General features: G+C 47.2%; 4 protein-coding genes across 5 annotated transcripts in view; 3 read left to right on the forward strand and 1 right to left on the reverse strand.

The window, feature by feature from the left end:
• LOC126563823 (epidermal growth factor receptor) overlaps positions 1 to 20,740 on the reverse strand; it is a 371,336-nt gene that overhangs the window by 70,454 nt on the left and 280,142 nt on the right. The window lies entirely within an intron of this gene.
• The window catches only part of LOC126564735 (galactosylgalactosylxylosylprotein 3-beta-glucuronosyltransferase S), a 147,459-nt gene that overhangs the window by 51,050 nt on the left and 75,669 nt on the right, over positions 1 to 20,740 (forward strand). The gene's annotated exons all lie outside the window — the stretch shown is intronic.
• Positions 1 to 20,740, forward strand: part of LOC126563713 (uncharacterized) — a 158,202-nt gene that overhangs the window by 40,003 nt on the left and 97,459 nt on the right. The gene's annotated exons all lie outside the window — the stretch shown is intronic.
• LOC126565765 (uncharacterized) lies at positions 1,923 to 20,723 on the forward strand. The gene is made up of 12 exons (XM_050222971.1): positions 1,923 to 2,154; positions 9,778 to 10,021; positions 10,094 to 10,577; positions 10,723 to 11,960; positions 12,502 to 12,670; positions 12,746 to 13,064; positions 13,439 to 13,510; positions 14,621 to 14,946; positions 15,075 to 15,203; positions 15,555 to 15,608; positions 15,672 to 15,800; positions 16,906 to 20,723. Exons 1-12 carry the CDS (start codon positions 1,955 to 1,957, stop codon positions 20,721 to 20,723), a joined length of 7,182 nt encoding a protein of 2,393 aa, XP_050078928.1. The 5' UTR covers positions 1,923 to 1,954.

Raw genomic sequence — 20,740 nt, forward strand, 5'->3', positions numbered from 1 at the left:
ACCAGCATGGGATAGCAGGTCGTTAAGCCAAGAAGACGGAAATGATATGAGTGTTGTAATCGCAAGAGAATGTTGTTTTACTCGGTTGAAAAAGTAATTTCAATTTAAGGATGCTAACAGTCACACACGTGGATGTGTAGATGGAGCCGCTTTTAACCATATAGACCACTTGTTGATTTGCGCTCGAAGTTAGTCGAGTCTGTTGAACGTCAGAACGTGTAAAGGTGCCTCAACACCGAAAGGATAGTCATGTCCAACAGGCATACGAAGCTGCTTTAGATAAGGCTCTGCTACCAACAAACGCTTATTATACTGACTGCGAACGGTGGAACACTCTAAAAATGAAATACCCTTTTAAATACCCTACTTCCAAATATGCTACACTTGGTTTGCGATCTAAAATTGTTAAACTAAATATGTTATTGAGCTAAAGTTTTAAGACGCATGTGAAATACCTTCACTAATTAAAAACATTTTCCAATACTTGACTAATGCCCTCGTTGGGTTTAGTGAAGCTTAAACCAGTCTTCAAATAACTCAATCATGTCCAAAACGAAAGAGTCCATTCCATTTCTGCTCCTGTGCTTTCGAGTAATAATACATCCTTTACTACCATCATTACTTCGCGTTAGATAAGAATAGTCATCGTTATTTTAAATAACATCTATTTTAACGATGTCTAATCGCAAGTGAAGAGCAGTAAACGGGGTCTCTTTCGTAACTGGTGCCGTACCGTAGCTACTATTACGAGGGTGGCTACGGCTTTATGGCAGACAAAAATCCCATCTTTTCACAAACGTTTTGTAACTCAAGCACACGGTGTGCAGTCGGTACCTGTACCACCCTGTCGGGCGCATCGGCTCGTTTCCGCATCCGACACCGACCGGTCCCCAAACGATCTTCTTTTACACGCCAAGCTCGTGCACCGGTTCGCATGCATCTTCAATTGCATCTCGGTTAGACCTGTTTTATGGCGTACTCGGCGTACTTAACGTTTATCACTTTCTTCGGTTTCCTTTTTTTTTTGCTCTGCAACACACTCCACACGTTCCGCGTGGGAGAAGGAAGGTAAAACAACCGTTTACGGACCCAACACTGACCGGGGCAAGTAGAAATTAATCGATCTCGGCAAGTTCTCTTGGTTGGCATAGGGCGTATGGGTTGCTGTGCGAGAGCCTTCGGTAGCGATGCCTGGTGCTGCATTACATCTTAAGGTCAGTTCCGAGTGGCTCGCAAACCAGTTCTCGATTTAGTAGCGCGCTGGAAGGGGAGGAGCGAAAGAGAGCGCTGAACCGTGCGTTTCGGAAGAAGGTGAAGAGACCGATCGAACAACCGAAGAGAAAAAAATGCATCTCGCGCGAATGTCTTCCCTCCAGTGTGCAAGTCGACGCACTCGCGCGACAGACGCTTTTTTACTCACCGACACCCTTGTCTGCGGGCACGGCTCACAGTTCTCCTCAACAAGTCGCCCCAAATAGACGTCCGGACTGAGGCTCCCGATCGCGAATCGCTTTTTGTTTGCCCAAAAGGCTATTATTGTAAAGATTTTGCTTTGGAAAGTGTTCTAGCTGGTGTGTTGTTGTTTGTAGCTTTGGTTTCCAAAAGTTACCAAAAAAGTGTGACGCAAATAATTGTGCTTACGTTTCGTGTAACCGTCGTTCGCGAACGTTGGTGAACTCCCAGGCCTGAGGTCATTCGCTTGTCAACCGTGTCCTGATGTCATTTGCCACTAATCGATCCCATTTCGTCGCTTCGCTCGATATCAATCGACAGAGCTGCTGACGTGCAACGACGCTATATAGACCAAACGAAACAGAAGTTCACTTCTTGGCCAGCTTCTTCACCCCCACCCCCAGGTGGGAAGGCTGTGGTGGATGTGTGTGTGGTCGAACGAAGATAGTGCGCTGTTTGCAAGCGTTTCCTGTGCGTGAAATTCAAACTGTAAGCAGCAGTAATGGCAACGATTACGACAATTACGAAAAGTGGTCCCGGTCCGGCGCCCGCCGTTCCCACGACGGCACAGTTCAAGAGCCATGTCTACTCGAAGTACCGCGAGCTGCTCGGCTCGTACAATGACAAGGCGAACGAAATACTGCAGACGTATCCCGCGTACCGTGTCCGGGAGGATGCGGGATTTGCCCTCGGTGGGGACACGTGAGTAATTCGATTGCTTTCCTTCAATGACCATCGGGTGATGTGCCGTATCCTTTGTGAATACCATTAAGATCGATGATTGTGATCGGTCGGACGATCTTTTCAGTGTTACAGTGCTGATGTTGAATTATCGTGAATATTACTTTATTATAGCAAAATTACTTTGTTACGAAGATCTACTCCAAGAAAATCACATCTAAGATAAACATCCATCCTTCATAGAGTAATGTTTACAAATTGACCTCTTTTGCAACCAGATGTGTTATGATTCACAGCCTCTGGAATTTCCTGCGCGGTGTTGTTTTGGGCATGCGAATTCATTCGTCCGTATGTTTACATAACATTTTTCGAAGAAGAAAAAATCGTAACCCAAAACCGACTGCGTCCTCGAGCGGTAACTGCTGGCGCATTTCGTTGTGGACATCAATAACAACGAACGTTTATTGTCTACACACTTACGATCGCCATTGAAAGATGAATACATTATGCGATCGTGATTAAATCAGTCATATTTCGCACCCCCAAGTGATCTGGAGATTTACTAACGCTTCTCAATGGAAGCATCATTTTCGGGCGTCTTTTTGTTTGTTCCGGTTTGTTGGATGTTCCCAGCCACAATCTCATCGCTTCCGCCATATGTTTTTCGAAGGTTCCGAGCAACCACCGCAAGCACCGACTGGCGCGCTCTGGTTAACCTCCTCCGGCGTGGTGATGTTGCGCCACGAATTGCGGCCGCTGTTTCATTGACAGTTCCATTTACGGAGACAGCCAGTGACGGTGGCTTAGAACGTGCATTCGCGCGATGAAGCAACTAGAAAACAGCTTGTGGAACGTCATCGATAGTGGCGCCAGGCCGATCCGTCCAGCTCTCCACACACTGCTGTGATCTATGAGATTTGTGTGAAGTGTCCCGCAGTTTTGTCTGTCCGTATGTGTTTGTGTGTGATTCAGAATGTGTTGTGCTGTATGACCGGGCGCGTCAAACGTCAGGGCCACGAGCCGTGCGAGCTTGCCCGCTCTCCATGAGCTTAACGGATTTACTTCCTCGAGCTGTGGTGCGCTTGTGTGCCCGATTCTGGTCATTGCCAGTCGGCTCCAAGATTCGCAGCTACAGCGAGACAGATTACGATGATGAATTACACAAATCAAGCGAGCAAAATTTAGCGCAACCGCTGGCAATGAGGTAGTAACAGCTGGGTGCTGTTAGGCCAGCCATGCGTGCAATAATGCACTGCAACAATGTCGTCTTCACTTGCCATCCGTTGGCGAATCGGGACCAGTGCTGGCTTCTGGTTTACTTTCGCTCCCTCCGGATGGAAGTGGGACGGAACGGTTTCCTGGCTGTGGTAACCCCTCGATCGCCACCAGTACCAGTGTCGTTGGGCTGCCTGTTAAGCCTAAGGCCTAGAACTTGTTTGAGCGTTCACGAGACCGGTTGAATCAGACGGACTTATGCTGACCACCCATTTCTTTATCCTGATTTGTGTTCGTTTGTCTGCGCTTTCTGCACGGCGCAGTACACGAGAGGGACTGATCACGCGCCTTTTAAGCTTCAGTGGTCGTGACTTTCGCGTCAACAGTCCAACCAACAAACCGCTCAAACGGAAACGTGGGCGTACGAGTTTGGTGACCACTGGTTGGATGTTCGAGACGACTTCTGCAAACGCAGGACGGATCGAAAAGGAAGCAGGAAACCGTGATGGGAGATAGTAAGTGTGCGCGACGGGTAGCACTTTCGGTGATATATTTTTAAAACCCATGGTTTCCTCTAAGTTTTTTGGGAAAGGTTAAGAAGGGTACGACGTGTTGCAAAGATGGCACTTTGGCCGTTTGGACGACGACTGTTCGGCGCAAGTGCTGGTATGGGTTAGGGCAGATGGTAACGACAAATGCTTAGATTTCAAGGTTAATCACAGATTGTTTATACTTCACCGAATGTCATGAATGTTCTGTCCCCCATGTTTGTACGCGGAAGTTACGCGGGCGACGCATGTAAACCGTATGGGCCGTGTTTCGACGACCCCGGGGACGACGGTACGAACTTGAGCGAGCGCAAAAGAATTTGCCATCGGATAGGCGATCTTGCTAACAGCGCAACATAAATAGTGTCACACGGATCTAAATGAGTGTAAACATTGATGATGGACGATGTTTGTGCCGTTGGTTTGTGTAGAGTTGGTTAGATTGTTTTCTTTCGTTGGATAGAAAAGTCAAAGGAAACTCGTATGTGACCCTTTCCAGTGGTTGAAGTTGAACTGATGAATTGGCCATGACTGTCTGTAGTTAATTTAGACTACCGCAGCTCAACTAGTCTAATTTTCTGTTAAATAGAGCGATCCTCACATAACCCTACTGAGAGTAGAAAATCCTGAGCATATTCCTATTCCTATTCCTCAGTCCCTATTATTTCCCTCGGGATTAATAAGGATCAGGATTAGGACTCAGCGCCTTTTTATTTTCTTCAGGATATAACAAAACCGGCAGGTTGTCAGCATCCTTGCGCCTATCTCTAAAACATTGTCTTTACTGATTTATTTTCCAAAATATTTGAACTTTCGAACGTTTTCTAAAATGCGAATCCTCTCTGTAACTCTATGTGTAAGGCCACTGGCAATATGAGCAAATCTCCGATCTCAGGTTTAAGATTACCTTCTCGACTCTTTGGCAACTTTCCGCTACATAGGAGAGCTTCAAAGCAATGAATGCAAGATGCCAGGATGTGGATTAATTCGTAAAGGATTGTCCCAGGAGATTTCTCCTCCGGGTCTCTCACTATCACCTAGTTTAGGAGAAGACAGGCAAATCTTCATTGCTAGCACAGACGTATGACAGTAGCAAGATTGAATACTTGTGTAGATATTAGCTCTGCGTCCAAAAACCGTATTACGCTAGTAATATTTTTGTAAGTTTTTTTTACGATTCTGCTGTCAAATATGGTCCTAAAGTTGTTCTTTTCTTACATTCAAATTATGTCTATCTAGGCTTAAAACACAACTCTTTCACATAGAAATCAATGCTCCCATTTAACATCCGCTGCAGAACGCGATAGATGCATGATGCACCGTGTTAACCTTTTTACTGCATGCATTAACACTTCCAAACACCCACAGAAACAATGGCCCGCGATGCGCACGAATTTCTTGCCCATTAAAGTTCTTGCCGCTCGCCGGTCGCACACCTTGGGAATGATCGTTCGCGGCGAAAAATATTTAAATCGTCCCAAATTAGTTACACCCGGTGTTCGCTGTGTTGGTATGTTGTTGTTGTCCGCCCTCTGTTCGGCAGTTGGCAGAACCGTTGAAATATCCAAATCGTACCAAAGGGGAATTAAATGCATTCCCATTCCGGTCGGCCATGAGTCATGGTTTAAATATTGAACCTGTTTTTCATCGGGTTTTGTGTGTTGCTGAGGGTTGGTGGTTTCTTGCCATGCTGTTCCGTTTTCGACGTTGGTCCGGTTTTACACGCCACATTTTTGTAGCATCATCGCTACACTAATTTGGCCAGGGCCAGTATGGAACGGATGGGTGCATTTACACGCGGTTTGGTGCAATGGAAATTATGGGGCGAAATTTTGCAGCAGTACTAGGATCGTTACTTGTAAAGGTGGGATAGTTAGTTACGCCTTCATTCCAGTATTGCCGATTAGTTATCCCACGCCAGTTCTAAAGGTCACGACAATACATTTCAAAGCGTTAGTTACGTTAGCTTTCGGAGACTTTTCTCTACTTTCTCTAGCCACGCCACGGGACGTCAATCATATACCCTATGGTAGATAATGATATCCTTGGGCGTACGGTGAACAAGTACGGGTAAAAGGGAAGCCGATCGCAAACAAGCCTATCTATTGGTGGCAATTGATAGGTTGGTTTGTTTTATTGCGCGTGGGGTTTAGAGTAAATTTCACTTTTCCGTTGCCTGGCACTAGGACGGAACTGGCGGAAAAAAGAGCGATAAAAATCGAAATCGTCTCACTCGATCCACACAAAGTTGTTCCGTGGACCACACACACACACACACACACACACACACACACACACACACACACACACACACACACACACACACACACACACACACACACACACACACTAAACTATCGCTTTTAAGGTTAGGCAGCTGGCGCAGGCGCAGACCGAAGCAACATCGCTGACTAGAGCACACGGGCAAATGAATTACCACGATCGACAGGGCCGCTATTTGACACCGTTTCGGGGTATGTTGGACGGAAAAGGTTCCCGGTTATTCTGTTTTTTTTTTTTGCGATTCCGTTTGTTGATCTTGCCGTTGAATCTGGCTGCATTCATTCATTGGGGGAATGCAACGCGAGCGTGGCTGAGCAAGGGACGTCTATTTATAAACGTCGTTGGCCCTCACCGTCTGTTAGTCATGGTCTAAACATTTCGCACTCCCGAGAAACCAACGTTTGGTACTGACAGCAAAGGGGCAAATACAGCTGGGCAGGAAATTGGAAATTGGGATGTGCTCGCTGTTTAAGGGTAAGGAAAACCAGGGAATGGAAAGTTATTTCCCTGGAAAATGAACTTGAACCTCACCGAACGCATGTGCACGTGGAGTCAGCGGAATGCAACGGAGCAGTTTTGTGGTGTGATGCTGGTGAAATGGTTTATTTGTGTGGTTGAAGTTGAGGTTCGCTTTGCTGCTGGTTACTTAAATAGAACTATTGCTGCTAGCACCTGATGATTGGGTACGATCGTTAAAATTTCCGCAATGTTGTTTTTTAGAGCTCCAGTAACGGTGATGCATGCACATTTTAGAGTATGTGATCATCGGTTGTTTTGTTGCGCAACATGATCTGCTGTTTATTTGTTTATGGATAAAAATAGTAATTAATTGTAATTATTACAACTCTTATTTGTCATGAGTCGATGGTCAGCATATTCAATATAGCACAGAAAATAAATAAAATTCTTGAGTTTCTGATTTACGCTATATGCTTGATATACGAATTTGGACGCAAACTGGGTTTTACCACGGTTGATGCATCATGCCGGAGCGGTATCAGTCTTGATTAACACAAATTATTATTGATGGGCGTATTGCCAGCATAGCCCAAGCTCAGCGAAAACTTCATAAACAGGTAACACTTAGACCTATCATCATCGATGGTCGCTGGAACGAATCTTAAAATGTTCTTGAGAAATTAAAGGATCTCTAGCTGCTCCAGATCCGGAGAAGGAATAGATCAACAAACTTTATTAGTACATCCCACTACCGAACAAATGTCATAACAACACATTTATCGATCGATGGAGTAAGGATGTTACGCATGCAATAGGCGACAAACCTAGGCCTAGGGAGACTTGTAGTCTACCTCGGTCCTCGGTCTCAAAAATGTATCATTCTTAAATCTCCAAACTCTCACGTACTGTCATCCTTAAGTACCTTGCAATGTTGGCTGTACGCTTAACACTGAAACCACAAAGTGTTCTTTTTATGGTAATTTTAGCACTTACCGTCTGATACTGTTTAATGTGGTCGATATAAAAATATTGCTAATAAAACTCTTCAAATACCACACACATTTGTAGTTTGCAAGTGCGCGAATGCACTTGAGATTGTTTGATTCTTTTTTGTTTTGTCGATTTCAATAAGTGAGCTAAGAACACTTTACGGCACGAACGAAAGTGGATGGCAATTAACCCAAATAAACACTTTTCCCCTTGGGAGACACAATTCCCAGCTCACTTAGCGAAGCTCAATGCAATTTCATTCAACAAATCGAAATGCATTAGTGAATCCGTACAGAGGCATCCTGTTCAAAACAATCCTTCGCTTAAATTTAGCACAATGCGATAAATTTCACGTCTCGCGTTGTCCACTTCCTGATGCGGGCTTGTTGACCGGTCTATCGAGTGTTTTGCACCACATTTTAATTCATCATAAATTAAGAAACCAGTTCAAACAATCATGTGGTTTCCTTGATTGTTGGTGCATTACTTCTTGATCACGTTAGAAAAGTACTCAAGAGAATGGTCGATTTGTTCCCAATAAAAAATGCGCAGTCCAAGGTAAATTTCTTCCTGCATATTCCTAACCCAAAAACCTGTCGTATCTGCAAGACGTGATGCGGAATATAGCTGCAACAGTGCGACAGTGTACACGACACAATTCGGAAATGGTTGATTGGTTCAAAAATTGCACTTGCGAGAAAGGCTATTTTTATGTTCATCCTTCTGTGTGTGAGATGACAATTGTGGCGCCGGCCCCAGGAGGGGAAAATGGGCGTTGAGTAAAATGGGACCGGCAAGTAGGATCCCGTAATTTGACTATGAAACTCTCAAAACGAAACACAAAACCTCGTGTAGCACGTGTTGAGTGTGGTTTCCCAAAACTGTCAGACCGGTAGTGGATCGTACCGAATTTGACAGCGGTGCAGTGTCATGTAAGCGCTGTCTAGCTGTTTTCAGGATGGCCACTTGTACATCCCGGTCGGTGGATATTTGCAAGGTTTTGTGCGTAGCTTTCTTTAAAGCAAAACGCGTTGCAAACCCGAAAAGAAAAATCGCATATGGGCGTGCAAAATTGTGTCTTGTGTCGCCATTTTTCCTACTGTTCCTGTTCTTGCACTTGTACACACCGATCGCAACGATGAACCGATGCTGATGTACGCAGCACTGACCGATATTCTGCTTTGTCACACGCACCGCGGGTGTGTTGGTGCGAAACCACTTAACCTAATTGTGCGATCGAGCCGATGATAGCTACAAGGTAACGATCCGCAACGACGAAAGACATCGTAGGTGCCTCCACTGGCTATGATGGATGATCAGTTGTTCCAACTTTTCTGGGCCCACTTTTCCGTTCGTCCCCACGGCGCCTTTCGCCGGGTGGCGGTGTTAAATGTGTGACAAAAATTAATGCAATTCACTACTTGTCGGTCGGACACTGTAGGGTGAAGTTCAACAACACCAGTGAACAAACATGTCAGCGGGACGATTAAAGCGAAAGACTAAACTTTACGCCCACCACAAGCGCTGACATTACGTTGATGTGTGTTAAAAAGAATTAGGCCACGGTGTAATGGCCACCAGATGTTGTGGATGAATTTGAGTAAATGTGAGTCTAGGTTTTTGAGAGGACGGTGGAAGATATACTAAGGTTGAAAGGTTTTTTTTTAAAGGGTAATATGTAAAATAAGGGTAAAATTAGTCATCCTAACGTTATATCTTTGAATAATCAACAATGCAATGTTTTCTTCTAAAACATGTAAAACTCTTTACATGTATAAAAATAGCACGATCGTCACCAAGACTCACGGTGGGCCGATTTTTCATCTTTCCTCATTTTTCATTTCAAAACAACTGCCAAAAGAACAAAAATTTCTCGTGCCTGCTAAACGGGGTCAATGCAAAGTGTCTGTTTTTCCATTCATTTCTGAGAACTTTCCATTTCCAAAAAAAAAAATGAAGATAATTTTTCTTACAAACCCATGGAGGCCACTGGTTTATGGGACGGTCGGCTAGCGCACACGCTGTGTAAATAAACCGATGATGTTTATAAGTTGATCGTTCGCCTTCCAAATGTGTGTGTTTTTGCAATGTTTTAAAATTTTTTTTATTATTCCTTTTCCTCTCCCGTTTTTTGCCGTTTTTTCCACAGCTACGGTGGACCCCCGCAGTCGACGATCGGCAATTCGGCACGTCGGTTACAGGCACAGCTACCGGCAGAACCACCGGCCTGCGTACAGAATGCCATGATGCGGCGGGATAAGCAACCATTCACCTACACACCGGGCGGTATCGATCTGTCCCAGATCAAGTCGCCTCGCATGGCGAAACGAATATCCAGAAACGCCAACTCGGAAGGTGTCACCGGTCAGCCCAAAGTGTCTCCATTGGCACAGGTAACGTTCTGTGCGACAACTGTTCGCGCTGTGGACTAAAGTCGTAACAACAACAACCTGTTTGATCCACAGAACAATGGTTCCAGTCACAACGGCAACGGCACCAGCAATGGAGGGCAGAGTTCCGTGTCACCGGCCGCAACGCTCGGTGCAGCAGCTATGGGTATGCCCTTTCAGGTATTTCCTACAGGACCTCCGGCACCGCCACCACCTCCACCACCAACCGGTCGAGTAGTGCCGGCGAACGGTGGTAACAGATCGATTCCTCCGCCGCCTCCTCCGCCCGGTCCGGGACCTTCGCAACCCAAGGCAAGTAGCTCGGATGCTCGGAAATCCCCCAGACCACAGAGCTTCGAACCACCGCCGATGGGTATGCGGCCTGAAATAAGGATTCCCACGAATCCGATGGCAGGCCTGCGCAAGGCGCCCAGACCGCAACCCAAAAATGACTTTTGGATTGAGGAGTACCGGCGGGAGAAGCAGCAGGATGCACCGCAAATTCCCCGACCTGTGCCACCCAGCTACAGCTACACGAACAGAGATCTAGACGACGAAGGTAATAAGCATGATCAACGGCGAAAGAGTGAGGATCTTTTCCCGCTTCGAGCGATCGATGATCATACCCTTGTACCGCATCAGTGTGTTTGTTACTAACCGTGCACATCTGTTATATCATTGCATATTATCTGTTATCATTGCAGTTGCTAAGAACACATTCAATCGCACAGACGAGCTCACTGTACGTGGTGATCCATTGGCACAGCAGAAACGATCACCAAGCCCATCCAATCTAACTATACCGCTCGAGAACGGTTCTCGCGGATCATCGTCGATCAAAACCCCGCCCGTGTACGGACAGAGTCCGGTACCGGCAAACCTTCCACCACCGATCACACCGACTAAAGTGTCCCCTAGCACGCAACCATCGCCAACCACCAAAGATACCCCACTACCGCCACCACCACCCCCACCAGTGCGCCCCAAACCATCACTCTCGCCTGTGTCCACGAATCAGTCCACTAACAGCACCACACTACAGTCGGGCGGAAGCGCTGGCAAGGATCAAACCGGCGCAGGCGTCAAGAACACGACCTCGGGTGGGTTTGGTCCAGTTGCTCAACCACCTCCACCACCACCCCTACCCTCCACAGCACACAAAGACTCACAGTCGTCCGCCTCGTACGGTATGTCTCCATCCGCTTCATCCACCTCATCCACTACCGGTCCCACATCATCCGGCTCGCCATCATCACCGTCGGCCAAACCGACGAGCACACAGAGACCCGCCGCTCAGGCCCTTGGATCACTCTATATACCGCCGATACACGAGGTGTTTGCCAATAGTAAGCAAAGTCTCTTAACCCAAGCGAGTCCACCATGGATGTCGTCGCGGCACAATAGCCTGAAGGAGCAGCCCGAATGGGTGCACAAGGACGAGCTAGATTCGGCCACAGCGAACAGTAACGGTAGTGCCGGCGGTCAGCCACAGTCAAACGAACGACAGTCACCGCAGTCACAGCTGCACGAGCAGCACAAACCACAAACATCAGTGTCGCAGAGGGCGCCGAGCGCCCCGAAGGAGAGTGTTCCGTCCACTACTAAAACCGTTGATTCTATCGTCACAGCACCGACACCCGTGTCGGCTAGACCGTCGCCGTCCGGGCCGTCGCAACAGCTCACACAGACCAACATCAGACCAGCGGCGGCCGATGTGTCCGTCCCGGTTCACCAACCGTCTACTCCGGTGCAGTCGGCTCAGCAACAGCATTACGCCCAGCAGGGCGGCCAACAAGCGGCCCGGTCGACAGGGCCCCCGGTGGCCGTAGTGTCGCAGTCCACGGTTACGATGCCCGTTAACCGTGGCTATCCACAGCAAGCTCCAGTGTACGCACAGGCTCAACCTGCGTACTCGACGCAGTCGCCGGCAGGACCACAGAAGGTAATTGGGTTTGTTATACTGTTTCTAAATGTTCCGTTCTTTGGTCAACTCTTGAGCGCGTGCTTAAATATCGACGAGCTCCAAAGTAGATAAGAAGATATTTGGGTGAGAACTAATATAAACCTCATCGGATATAAAACACCGTTTCCATCAGAGATATAATAAAATTTTAGGTGGATATCTCTAGTTGCCAAAGTTTCCTTCTTGAAACGCAATCCTCAGAAAAGCAATGATTTGAGCTGATTATTTCTTATCGGCTTAACGACCTAGTCGGTCAAACAGGTCCCGAAATCCAGTGGATTACTAAACTTGCTGATACTACGTAGTAAGATAGTCAGTCCTCACTACGGAGGAATGACCCGGCTGGGATTTGATCCCCGGTCCTGCCGTCTGAAGACCGGTGCCGTTGTCGACTTACAACTAGGCCTCCTCCGGTGGTGAGGCGTTATCAACACTCTTCTGTCTAAAATCTGTCGATCACGATGTTATTCAAATATCATATAACAACATCATCCCTCAATCTTTTCCAACTTTCCAACAGGAACGTATTATACCGATACAGATTGAAAAGTCTCCGGTGCAAGCACCAGCTACGGTTCCGAACTTTGCACCACCGCCCTACTACAGCCCCAACGCACAGTACGGTCCGGCCAGTGGCAACAGCAGCATGCAGTCTCCACTTTCAGTTGGATTTGCGACACCGCACAGTGGTACCGACTGACGAACGATTGTGCGCCTTCCTATGCTAACCAAACCCCTACACATTTGGTTCTTCCTTTACGCAGGATTCACGACACCGACGGCCATGTTTACCAACCCGAACCATTTCGTGAACCAAGGCTACAACAACATCAGCTACCCACCGACACCGACCGGGCAACCGCAGCCACATCCACTGTACCAACATCATCAGCACTATGTCCCACCACAAACGCCTCCCGTACTTCACCACCCGATGCATCCACCTCAGCAGCCTCAGCAGCAGCGAACGCCGACTCAGCAACAATCAAATGTGACCAACGTGCGCATCGTACCGATCAAGGTGGAGGGAGGCGAACACACTGTGCGTGGACCACTGTCCAACACTCCGGCCATCATTCAGAGGTAATTGTGAAGTGCAGTGCTGGTTTGGCACAACGAGCACTGAGTTTGGGACTTTGGGAAAATTTATCTTCCTACTACTGCCGCGATCTATACAATTTGTCTTATGATGATCCCTATTTCTTGTCTTTCTTCCCTCTCTCGTGTGTTTGTATGTGTGTGTGTGTGCACGCGCCCGCGTATCCCTTTTCCCCAACGCCTCTACTTCTTTTTCTACTACTACTACTGCTGCTGCTGCCGGTGATCGCCACCGATTTTCCACGACCGGAAAAAAAAAATTATTAAAATCCCACACATGCACACACAATGTACCGCCAAACCTAACGCGATCCCCCGGCGCGGGTGATGATGGGCGGGATGTTGTTCTCGGCGCGTAGTGGTGAACGTAGCTACGTCATACACGATATCCCGCTAGAAGCTAAGCTTCGCTTTCTTAAAAATAGACTCAGGTACTCAGTAGCACGCACTGTGATCGATGTTGCATGGCAGATAGCGCCGTAATGACCGTCAGTCAGTCAGTTTCGGCCACTCTCATTAGTGACGGCATGCGTTCGTTTTGCTGCATACGACGCAAATCGTAGACGTTGACTGTGAAACCCGACATCGTCACTTTTCGTGCTGAATGCCCGTGGCCAGTGCATGAGTTCTGCATTTTCCCCATCAATCCACGTTTGAATGTTGTTGCTATTTTGTTTGTTTAGTTTGAAAATATTTCATGTTTGTTTCGTTTCGTTTCCTTCGTTTTAAAATTAATAACTTACCAACTACGTACTGGTGTTTGGTGGAATGTTGTTAATTTGCACGCAACAAGCATGGCCGAAACGATTGTGCATCAGTTGATTCCTAACTTGTACTTGTGTTTTGCCATCTGTTTTGATAATGCACTTACACCAATCTTCTTCAAAACTTCAAGAATTAAATTTAAATACGGGTGTGGCTGTTTTGCAATTTCCGTCTGAAGATTATTTTAAGTATACGTTTAGGACGGAGACACTCGGACTTCATTTTTATGTCCCATCGCAATATATTTCATTGCTGTCCGTGCTTCCCGATTGTGTTTGTCAGCTGCTCAGCAGTTATGTAATTGCAGCACAGGACCACAGCAGTGGGTTGGGAGATGTACCAGGGAAACCAGGGAAGGTGGGAAAAACCTGATATCATATGACGGCACATTTTTACGAGCGTAAGATGAATAGACGCCATTTTGCCGCAACACTTCCTCACTTTGAAAGTATATTTAACTACGTGTGTTTGGATTGTTTATGCAGTTGGGCGAAATATGGTTTTTATTACTTTTATTTACAGTAACTTTGTAAACTTCTTGATGGTTTTGAAGCAGCCATTTTGGTTTTGTTATTTTGATATTGTTTGGAATGGTTTTAATATTTCTCATTCAAATAAATTGTTGTCCTTTACTGTTTTGTTTTTATTACTTTCATTTCTACTGTTTGATCGATCATCCGTGCCTTAAATATTCTTATCGTTACGTTACAAATTGTTTCGGCGTTTTTCACCCATGTTCTGGTACGTTCACAACTGTTTCTTTACCAATTTTACAGCGATCCTCGAAGCAGCAGCAACACTCAATCATGGAATGGCAACAGTGCACCGAATCAGTCTCGTTCGTTCCGAGTGCTGCAGCAAATCACGGACACGCTGGATGAGGCGGAGGCCGAAAAGAATGCAAAGGATCAAACCAGTGGCAGCAGCAGCCAGTCAGCCGCTACCGATCCGACCGACGGCAACGGCAAACAGCAGCAGTCGTACGGACGTTCAGCCGGTCCAACAAACGCGGCTCAGCAGCAAGATATGGCAGAAGGACAGCTGCGTCGATTACAGCTCAGCAACGAAGATAAGGCTCTGATGAATAGAGTAAAAAATCAAGGTACCTATCTAGCTGGCTAACATTTAGAGTCGTCCAATGCTAACTCAGCAACATGTGTAACATTTCGTGTTTTTTTTCCTCGAATGTCCATGTTCACCTTCCCTCCACGTGATTTTTGCACGCGCTAGTTGACGGAGAAGTTTATCTCCATAACGAAGAAGATCCTCGTTACCGCGGTGCCGCCATACCGTCCAAAGCGTTCAGGTATCTGCAGAACATGACCGACAGTGGTCAAGCTGCGAACCAAAGCAACAACGGTACGGAAATTGTGATATGTAATTATTAGCTTGCTGCTGTCATTGTTCCCTATAGTTTCTTTATTAGTCTGCTTTGTATGGTTTACTGCTTCGTTGAGATGAGGTGTTTGATATGTTCATTTATATGTTTTATGTAGTGTTTTTTTAATTAATTTCTGATGTTAGCTTATGTTTGTACATATTTAAAATTTTTTATTTATTTATTTTTTATTTTTATATTGTAAATATAGTATTGTATTTTTGTCTTTAAGTGTTTTTAATTAAAATTCGGTTTTCCTTTTTTTGTTTCTTGCTCTCTCCCAATCATGTCCCATATTTTGAATTTTAATTGATGTTCGTTTTTACCCTTAGGCTCTGGAAATCGTACCCAACAAATGTTCAACCGCGGTAACTACAACGACTCAGGTAAGCTGCGAAGAAGATGCGATTTCCGATGTGTCGAAAAACTTAGTTGCGATTCTCTTACAGATGGAGATACACAACAACAGCAGTATGTGCCACCGAGCGAACAAAAGGTGGAAGAACCAAAGAAGTACACCGGCGGTTCCATCCCGAGCCGTTCGTTCAAGATGCTCCAGGCAATGACGGACGCACCAGGTAAGTCCTCAAAATTCCTTGATCGATTGTACTACTTTTGTTCCGTGTCTTACGAATACGGAGACAAGTCTCGGCCCTTCCCCTGCCAACTCAAAATGTCCGAATGATCAACCCACCCCATGCTCCTGCTGCTGTGGTGGGCATGAGGATTATCTCGCACCTAACATCTTGAGGTTGCGGAGTCCGTTGAGCCCATACTGGACCACACGCACAGACGTTCATTCCGACGATAGCATAAGCGATCTCATCTTCAATAAGGACTGTTCCTCTTCCCCACCCGCCATGCCTGTAGTGCGAGCATCGATCCGTTTCATCCGAATTTCCAAACTACATTTTAATGAGTTTCTTTTCAATTAACTTGGTGTGAAATTTCGCAAAACAACAATCGTGACCCATCTTTCTTATTTGGTGTTGTTTGATCATCAAACTACAGCTCACTTTAAACTCCCTCCTCACGACTCTCCCCCGCCCAAACTTACACAGTAACCATAGTGCGTCTAAATGGCGCGTCTGTCTTTTTTTCTGTTCTTCATCTTTCTCGTTTGCTTACGAGGTTTAGATGATCGGAAAGATACGGTTTTGGTCTCGACTTCTGTAACTTCCTTCAGGCGGTACTCGGTACCGTAACGATGATTGATCAATTTAGCATTAGGCTTGTGTTGAAAGTAGTGACGATTGCATATGGTGACGGCTGCAGTTTTACCGGTTTGCAGGCGTCTTGCGGATTTTGTGTTCTGTGTCTGCGACAACGAGTCGTTTTCTCCGAGCTCTTCTATCTGGTTTATATACTTAATCTTGATTTATTCAGTACAGTAACCAAGTATCAACCGTATTGGCTGGGCAATAGGTCTACATAATGTGTTAAAGGCATCCCATTGCAAATTAACTGTGATGAACAGAACTGCAGTGAAGTGATTTTGTTCGTACTTCATCCATTATATAGACTATTTGCTCTTAATGCAAATAATCTGGCGATGAACCGAAAAAAAGAATCAAATCAATGCACAATGCATTCATAACTCATTCATCATAATGTTCTGTCTCTCTTTTTCTCTCTCTCTCTTCTCTTTCTTTTTCTTTCTTTCATTTTGCCGAATCTTCACAGCCGATCCAAATTCCTCCGACAGTGAGGGTCCTAGTGTAAAGCTGCCTCACGGCAGTGGCACAGACATTCGATATTCCCCGTACCCCTTTCCCCCGCAACCCTACTTCTGCTGTCCTAATCCTAATTGGCACTATTACGATCCCACCACTAACCCTCAGTACTATCCACCCCATCATCCACCACCACCACCACCACCCCATGCACCCGGGTACTACTATCCGCCCATACCTCCACCACCGCCCGGACACTACGATCGGGGCGGTGGATATTACGGTGGGTTTATGTCTCCGCATCACTTTTATTACGCACAAGAACCGTGTTCGCCGTGCACACCGCCACCGTACTATCAGCTCAGCCAACCGCAGACTGCCTACTGCGAGGCAATGCCGAGCGAGGCGATCCACACGTACGTGATCACAACGCCTCCTCCGCGTATCGTCGTTACCCCGACGCCGGACGATTCATGCTCCGACAGTGAGCTGCAGGCGATCAAAGAACAGTTGGGCGAGCTGCGCGATGTGCCCGGCGAGTTTGCCGGGGTTGAACCGAGCGACTACGGGGGTCCGATCCCTTTGACACGCTCCCAGTCTAGTCTGAAGAGGCTGTCGGAGCGGTTGACTAATTTTAACAACGGGTTCGGTGAGCCAGATGGCATGACCAAATCCCCGGTGCGTTGTTCGCCGTGCTCGCCACTGAACGAGCGGTATCGTACGTACGAGGAAAGTACTTCTTCCGTACCTTCGTCTCAGTCTGAGGCTTCAGACTCGGAAGACGAAGGTACGACCAAGTGTAAGCTGGCGAGCAGGAGTCAGGCGCTCCACAATGGCCACGTCAATGGAACTTTGTGCAAGGAAAAAACTCCTCCAAAGAAGGAGGACAGAAATGTCGATGATGATGATGATGAGGAAGCTGAGGATGAAGAAGAGGAAGAGGAGGAGGAAGAAGAAAGTGAGGATGAGGAAACGGTTGAGTACGGTGCTAAAGATGTACCACCGGTGGATGAACATTTGCCACACCAGCTGAGCGTGATCTTCGAGGAGGAAAGCATGTATGGACAGTCGACCGTAGCGAGCAGGCGGACCAGCGTATGTAGCAACAGTTCCACGCTGAGCGATTGCTCGTCTACGCTTGCCAACGATCTGGACGATGAAAAGGATGAGGACGGTCAACCGAGCGGCAATCGTACCGACGATGACATTGACCGTCTCGATGATACGGATATGGAAAAGTCCCTGGTTTCGGTGCGTCTTCCGCTGAAGCTCTCGTTTAGTAAATCGCCCAACAATGAGGATATTGCAACGCTGGTCGTTGGAGAGAGTGAAATTACGGGATCGAAGGAGAAGTTGACTGGTGGTAGTCGGGCTAATCAAGCACGCGAGGAAGATAGCGGCGATGAGAGTGACACTGAGGAAGAGGATGAGTCTGATGAGGGTAGCTCAGGCGAAGAAACTGACACTGAAGGAGAGGAAAAGAAGACGGAAGCTGCCAGTGTTAAAGAAAATCAGTCAAGCGATGCAGACACGGATGTTACGGTTACGATCACTATACCATCGCTTTCGAGTAAGGTTAAACCGAGTGAACGGGAGAGAGTGAGTTGTTCCGAAGCGGCAAAGCATGAAGCACCGACCAAAGCTCCATTTAAAATTGACTATGAAGAAGCATCGGAAGTATCGGTGTCTGTTTCGTTGCCGCTAAAGCCGAAGGGAAATTCTGCGACCGATATTACGAAGCAACCGGAACAGGATGGACCATCGGACGAGAAGTTACAGCATGAAGTTAATGACACTGAAGCTGGCGGAGAAGAAGAGGAGGAGGTTGATTTTTGGAGTCAGATTGGTGATGAAGACGATTACCAACGACCGGTGCGATCGTACTCACGTGACATGTGGAGCAGTCGAGAGTTTAGTGTTGATCGGCAGAGCGTGTGGAGTCAGGATGCGGAGGAAGATGAGGAAGCGAGCACTACTGGTACGACCGACTTTTGGAGCGCTGAAAACGGTCCCACAGAGGCATCAGATCTGTGGAAATTTGAAAAGCGTAATTCATCACCTCCAGTGAGTGGTGAAAAGGGTACAACGGGACGAGAGGACAGCAAGGATTCGTTGGAATATTGGCAGAAGGAAAACGAACGACTAGTGAAGGATCTGTACGAACGTCGAGCAAGTGAAATGGGATGCCAGGCAATTACGGCAAGTGTTATCGTAAAGGATGAAAATAATAACAAAACGTGTGTGACACAGGACACTATGGGTGGGGTACAAACAGAACTGCAGAGCGATCGTAAGACTGAAGATCACAGTGAGGAAGAGGCGGAAGATGGTTCGGATTCCGAGAGTGATAATGAAAGTGAAGATTATGAAACGTCCAACACGTCGAAGGAGGATTCAGAAGCGGAACAGGACGTTGGTGAGGCTTTAGCGAAACAGATGGATAGTAATGACCTACTGAAAAAGCCGAAAGATGATTCGATATTGCAGCCGGTGAACGGTTCTGCTAATAGTAAAGGTGCCAGCATGACGCAAGACGACGCAACTGTTCTAGACAAGTTGGAAAGAGATAAAAAGCTATCCGTGAAGGAACGGATATCCTTGTTCGAGACGCAGGCTGTAGGTGTTCCTTCGCTGGAGGTGACCCCGAATGCCCGCGGTACCGTCACCCCTACGACGGGTAACCGTTTAAGGCCTCTATCCCGTCAGAGGCAGTTCTGCGAAGAGTCCGAGGCGGAAGACGATTCCGGCGTTACGTCGGACATGAGCAAACACATCTCAGAGGTGGAGACGGACTCCGAGTGCTTCCCGGAGATGCGCAAGATGACACGGTATCAACGTGCGGCCACACATTCCAGGTTATTTAAGCTTTTGCAGGACGAAAGTAACAACGGTGATAGCGAGGACGAGGAGGAAGCCAGTGAAGATAATAGTAAGGAGCAGGAGCAAAAACGAAGCAGCATCAAGCACGATACAGCAAAGCAAAGGGAAGAAACTGCGGTACGTTCGAAGGTGGCCACCACCAGCACGATCGTGAATGGCAGTCGCAAGACGCCGGAAGAGTGCGCAATTGTAGCGAACGGGGCGGAGGTAAGACGCGATCGACTAACGCTCCCCATCAGCCATCAATCGTCGTCGGGCAACGACAGTCTGTCTTCGTCCACCTCCTCAGCGTCTCCTGTATCAGGAACTCTGCAGAACGAGAAACTTGCCGAAGAGCTAGTACAAAGTTTATTGATGAAAAAGAAGGGACGCTTGTTCCGGAACCTGCCACTGGAGAAGCTGCACGCTGCCGCACTGAAGATACTGCAGGAAGATCTAGAATCGAATGGCACGATCAGCTCGACCGAGGACAACATGGTAACGGTTGATTCGACGCCGGCACTAACACCACAAGAGTTTAAAAGCGAGTATCCCACGTCGTACGCCGATTACTACGACACGTGGTGTAGCGATGCGGTGCAACCAAACGGTTGCTACTCGGATACCGGTTCCGACTGTGGGATGGTAAAGATGTTCCGCACAGTGCCGGAGCATCAGCTAGCGCTCGCCAAGAAAGATTCGCGCATGAACGCCGGTAACGGTCACTGGTCACCGCGCTGTCCACGGGTATTTAGTAACAAGAATGTTCCCCGACTGATGGGCGTACGGGAGTCGGAAATTGTGGAGCAATCGTCTACGCGCGGCTCACGGCCACCATCTCGGGCATCCAGCAATCGATCGCCGTTCACCGTAATTACACCGGCTCCCGGGTTGTTTAACGCTGGCAGTCCTATGGACGACTGTCCGAACCGTGCAACGGGTGCTAACCGTCAGTTTAAACTGCAGTAATCGCTAGCACAGCCGGA

Source organism: Anopheles maculipalpis, chromosome 3RL (genome assembly GCF_943734695.1).
Source record: "Anopheles maculipalpis chromosome 3RL, idAnoMacuDA_375_x, whole genome shotgun sequence".
Classification (NCBI taxonomy): Eukaryota; Metazoa; Arthropoda; class Insecta; order Diptera; family Culicidae; genus Anopheles; species Anopheles maculipalpis.

Excerpts from the sequence above, each read along its gene's own strand:
- LOC126565765 (XM_050222971.1), top strand. The coding sequence starts at position 1,955 with ATGGCAACGATTACGACAATTACGAAAAGTGGTCCCGGTCCGGCGCCC. Across the intron at positions 10,022-10,093 it reads AAGTGTCTCCATTGGCACAG|AACAATGGTTCCAGTCACAA; the intron begins GTAACGTTCTGT and ends TTTGATCCACAG. Across the intron at positions 15,204-15,554 it reads TGCGAACCAAAGCAACAACG|GCTCTGGAAATCGTACCCAA; the intron begins GTACGGAAATTG and ends TTTTACCCTTAG.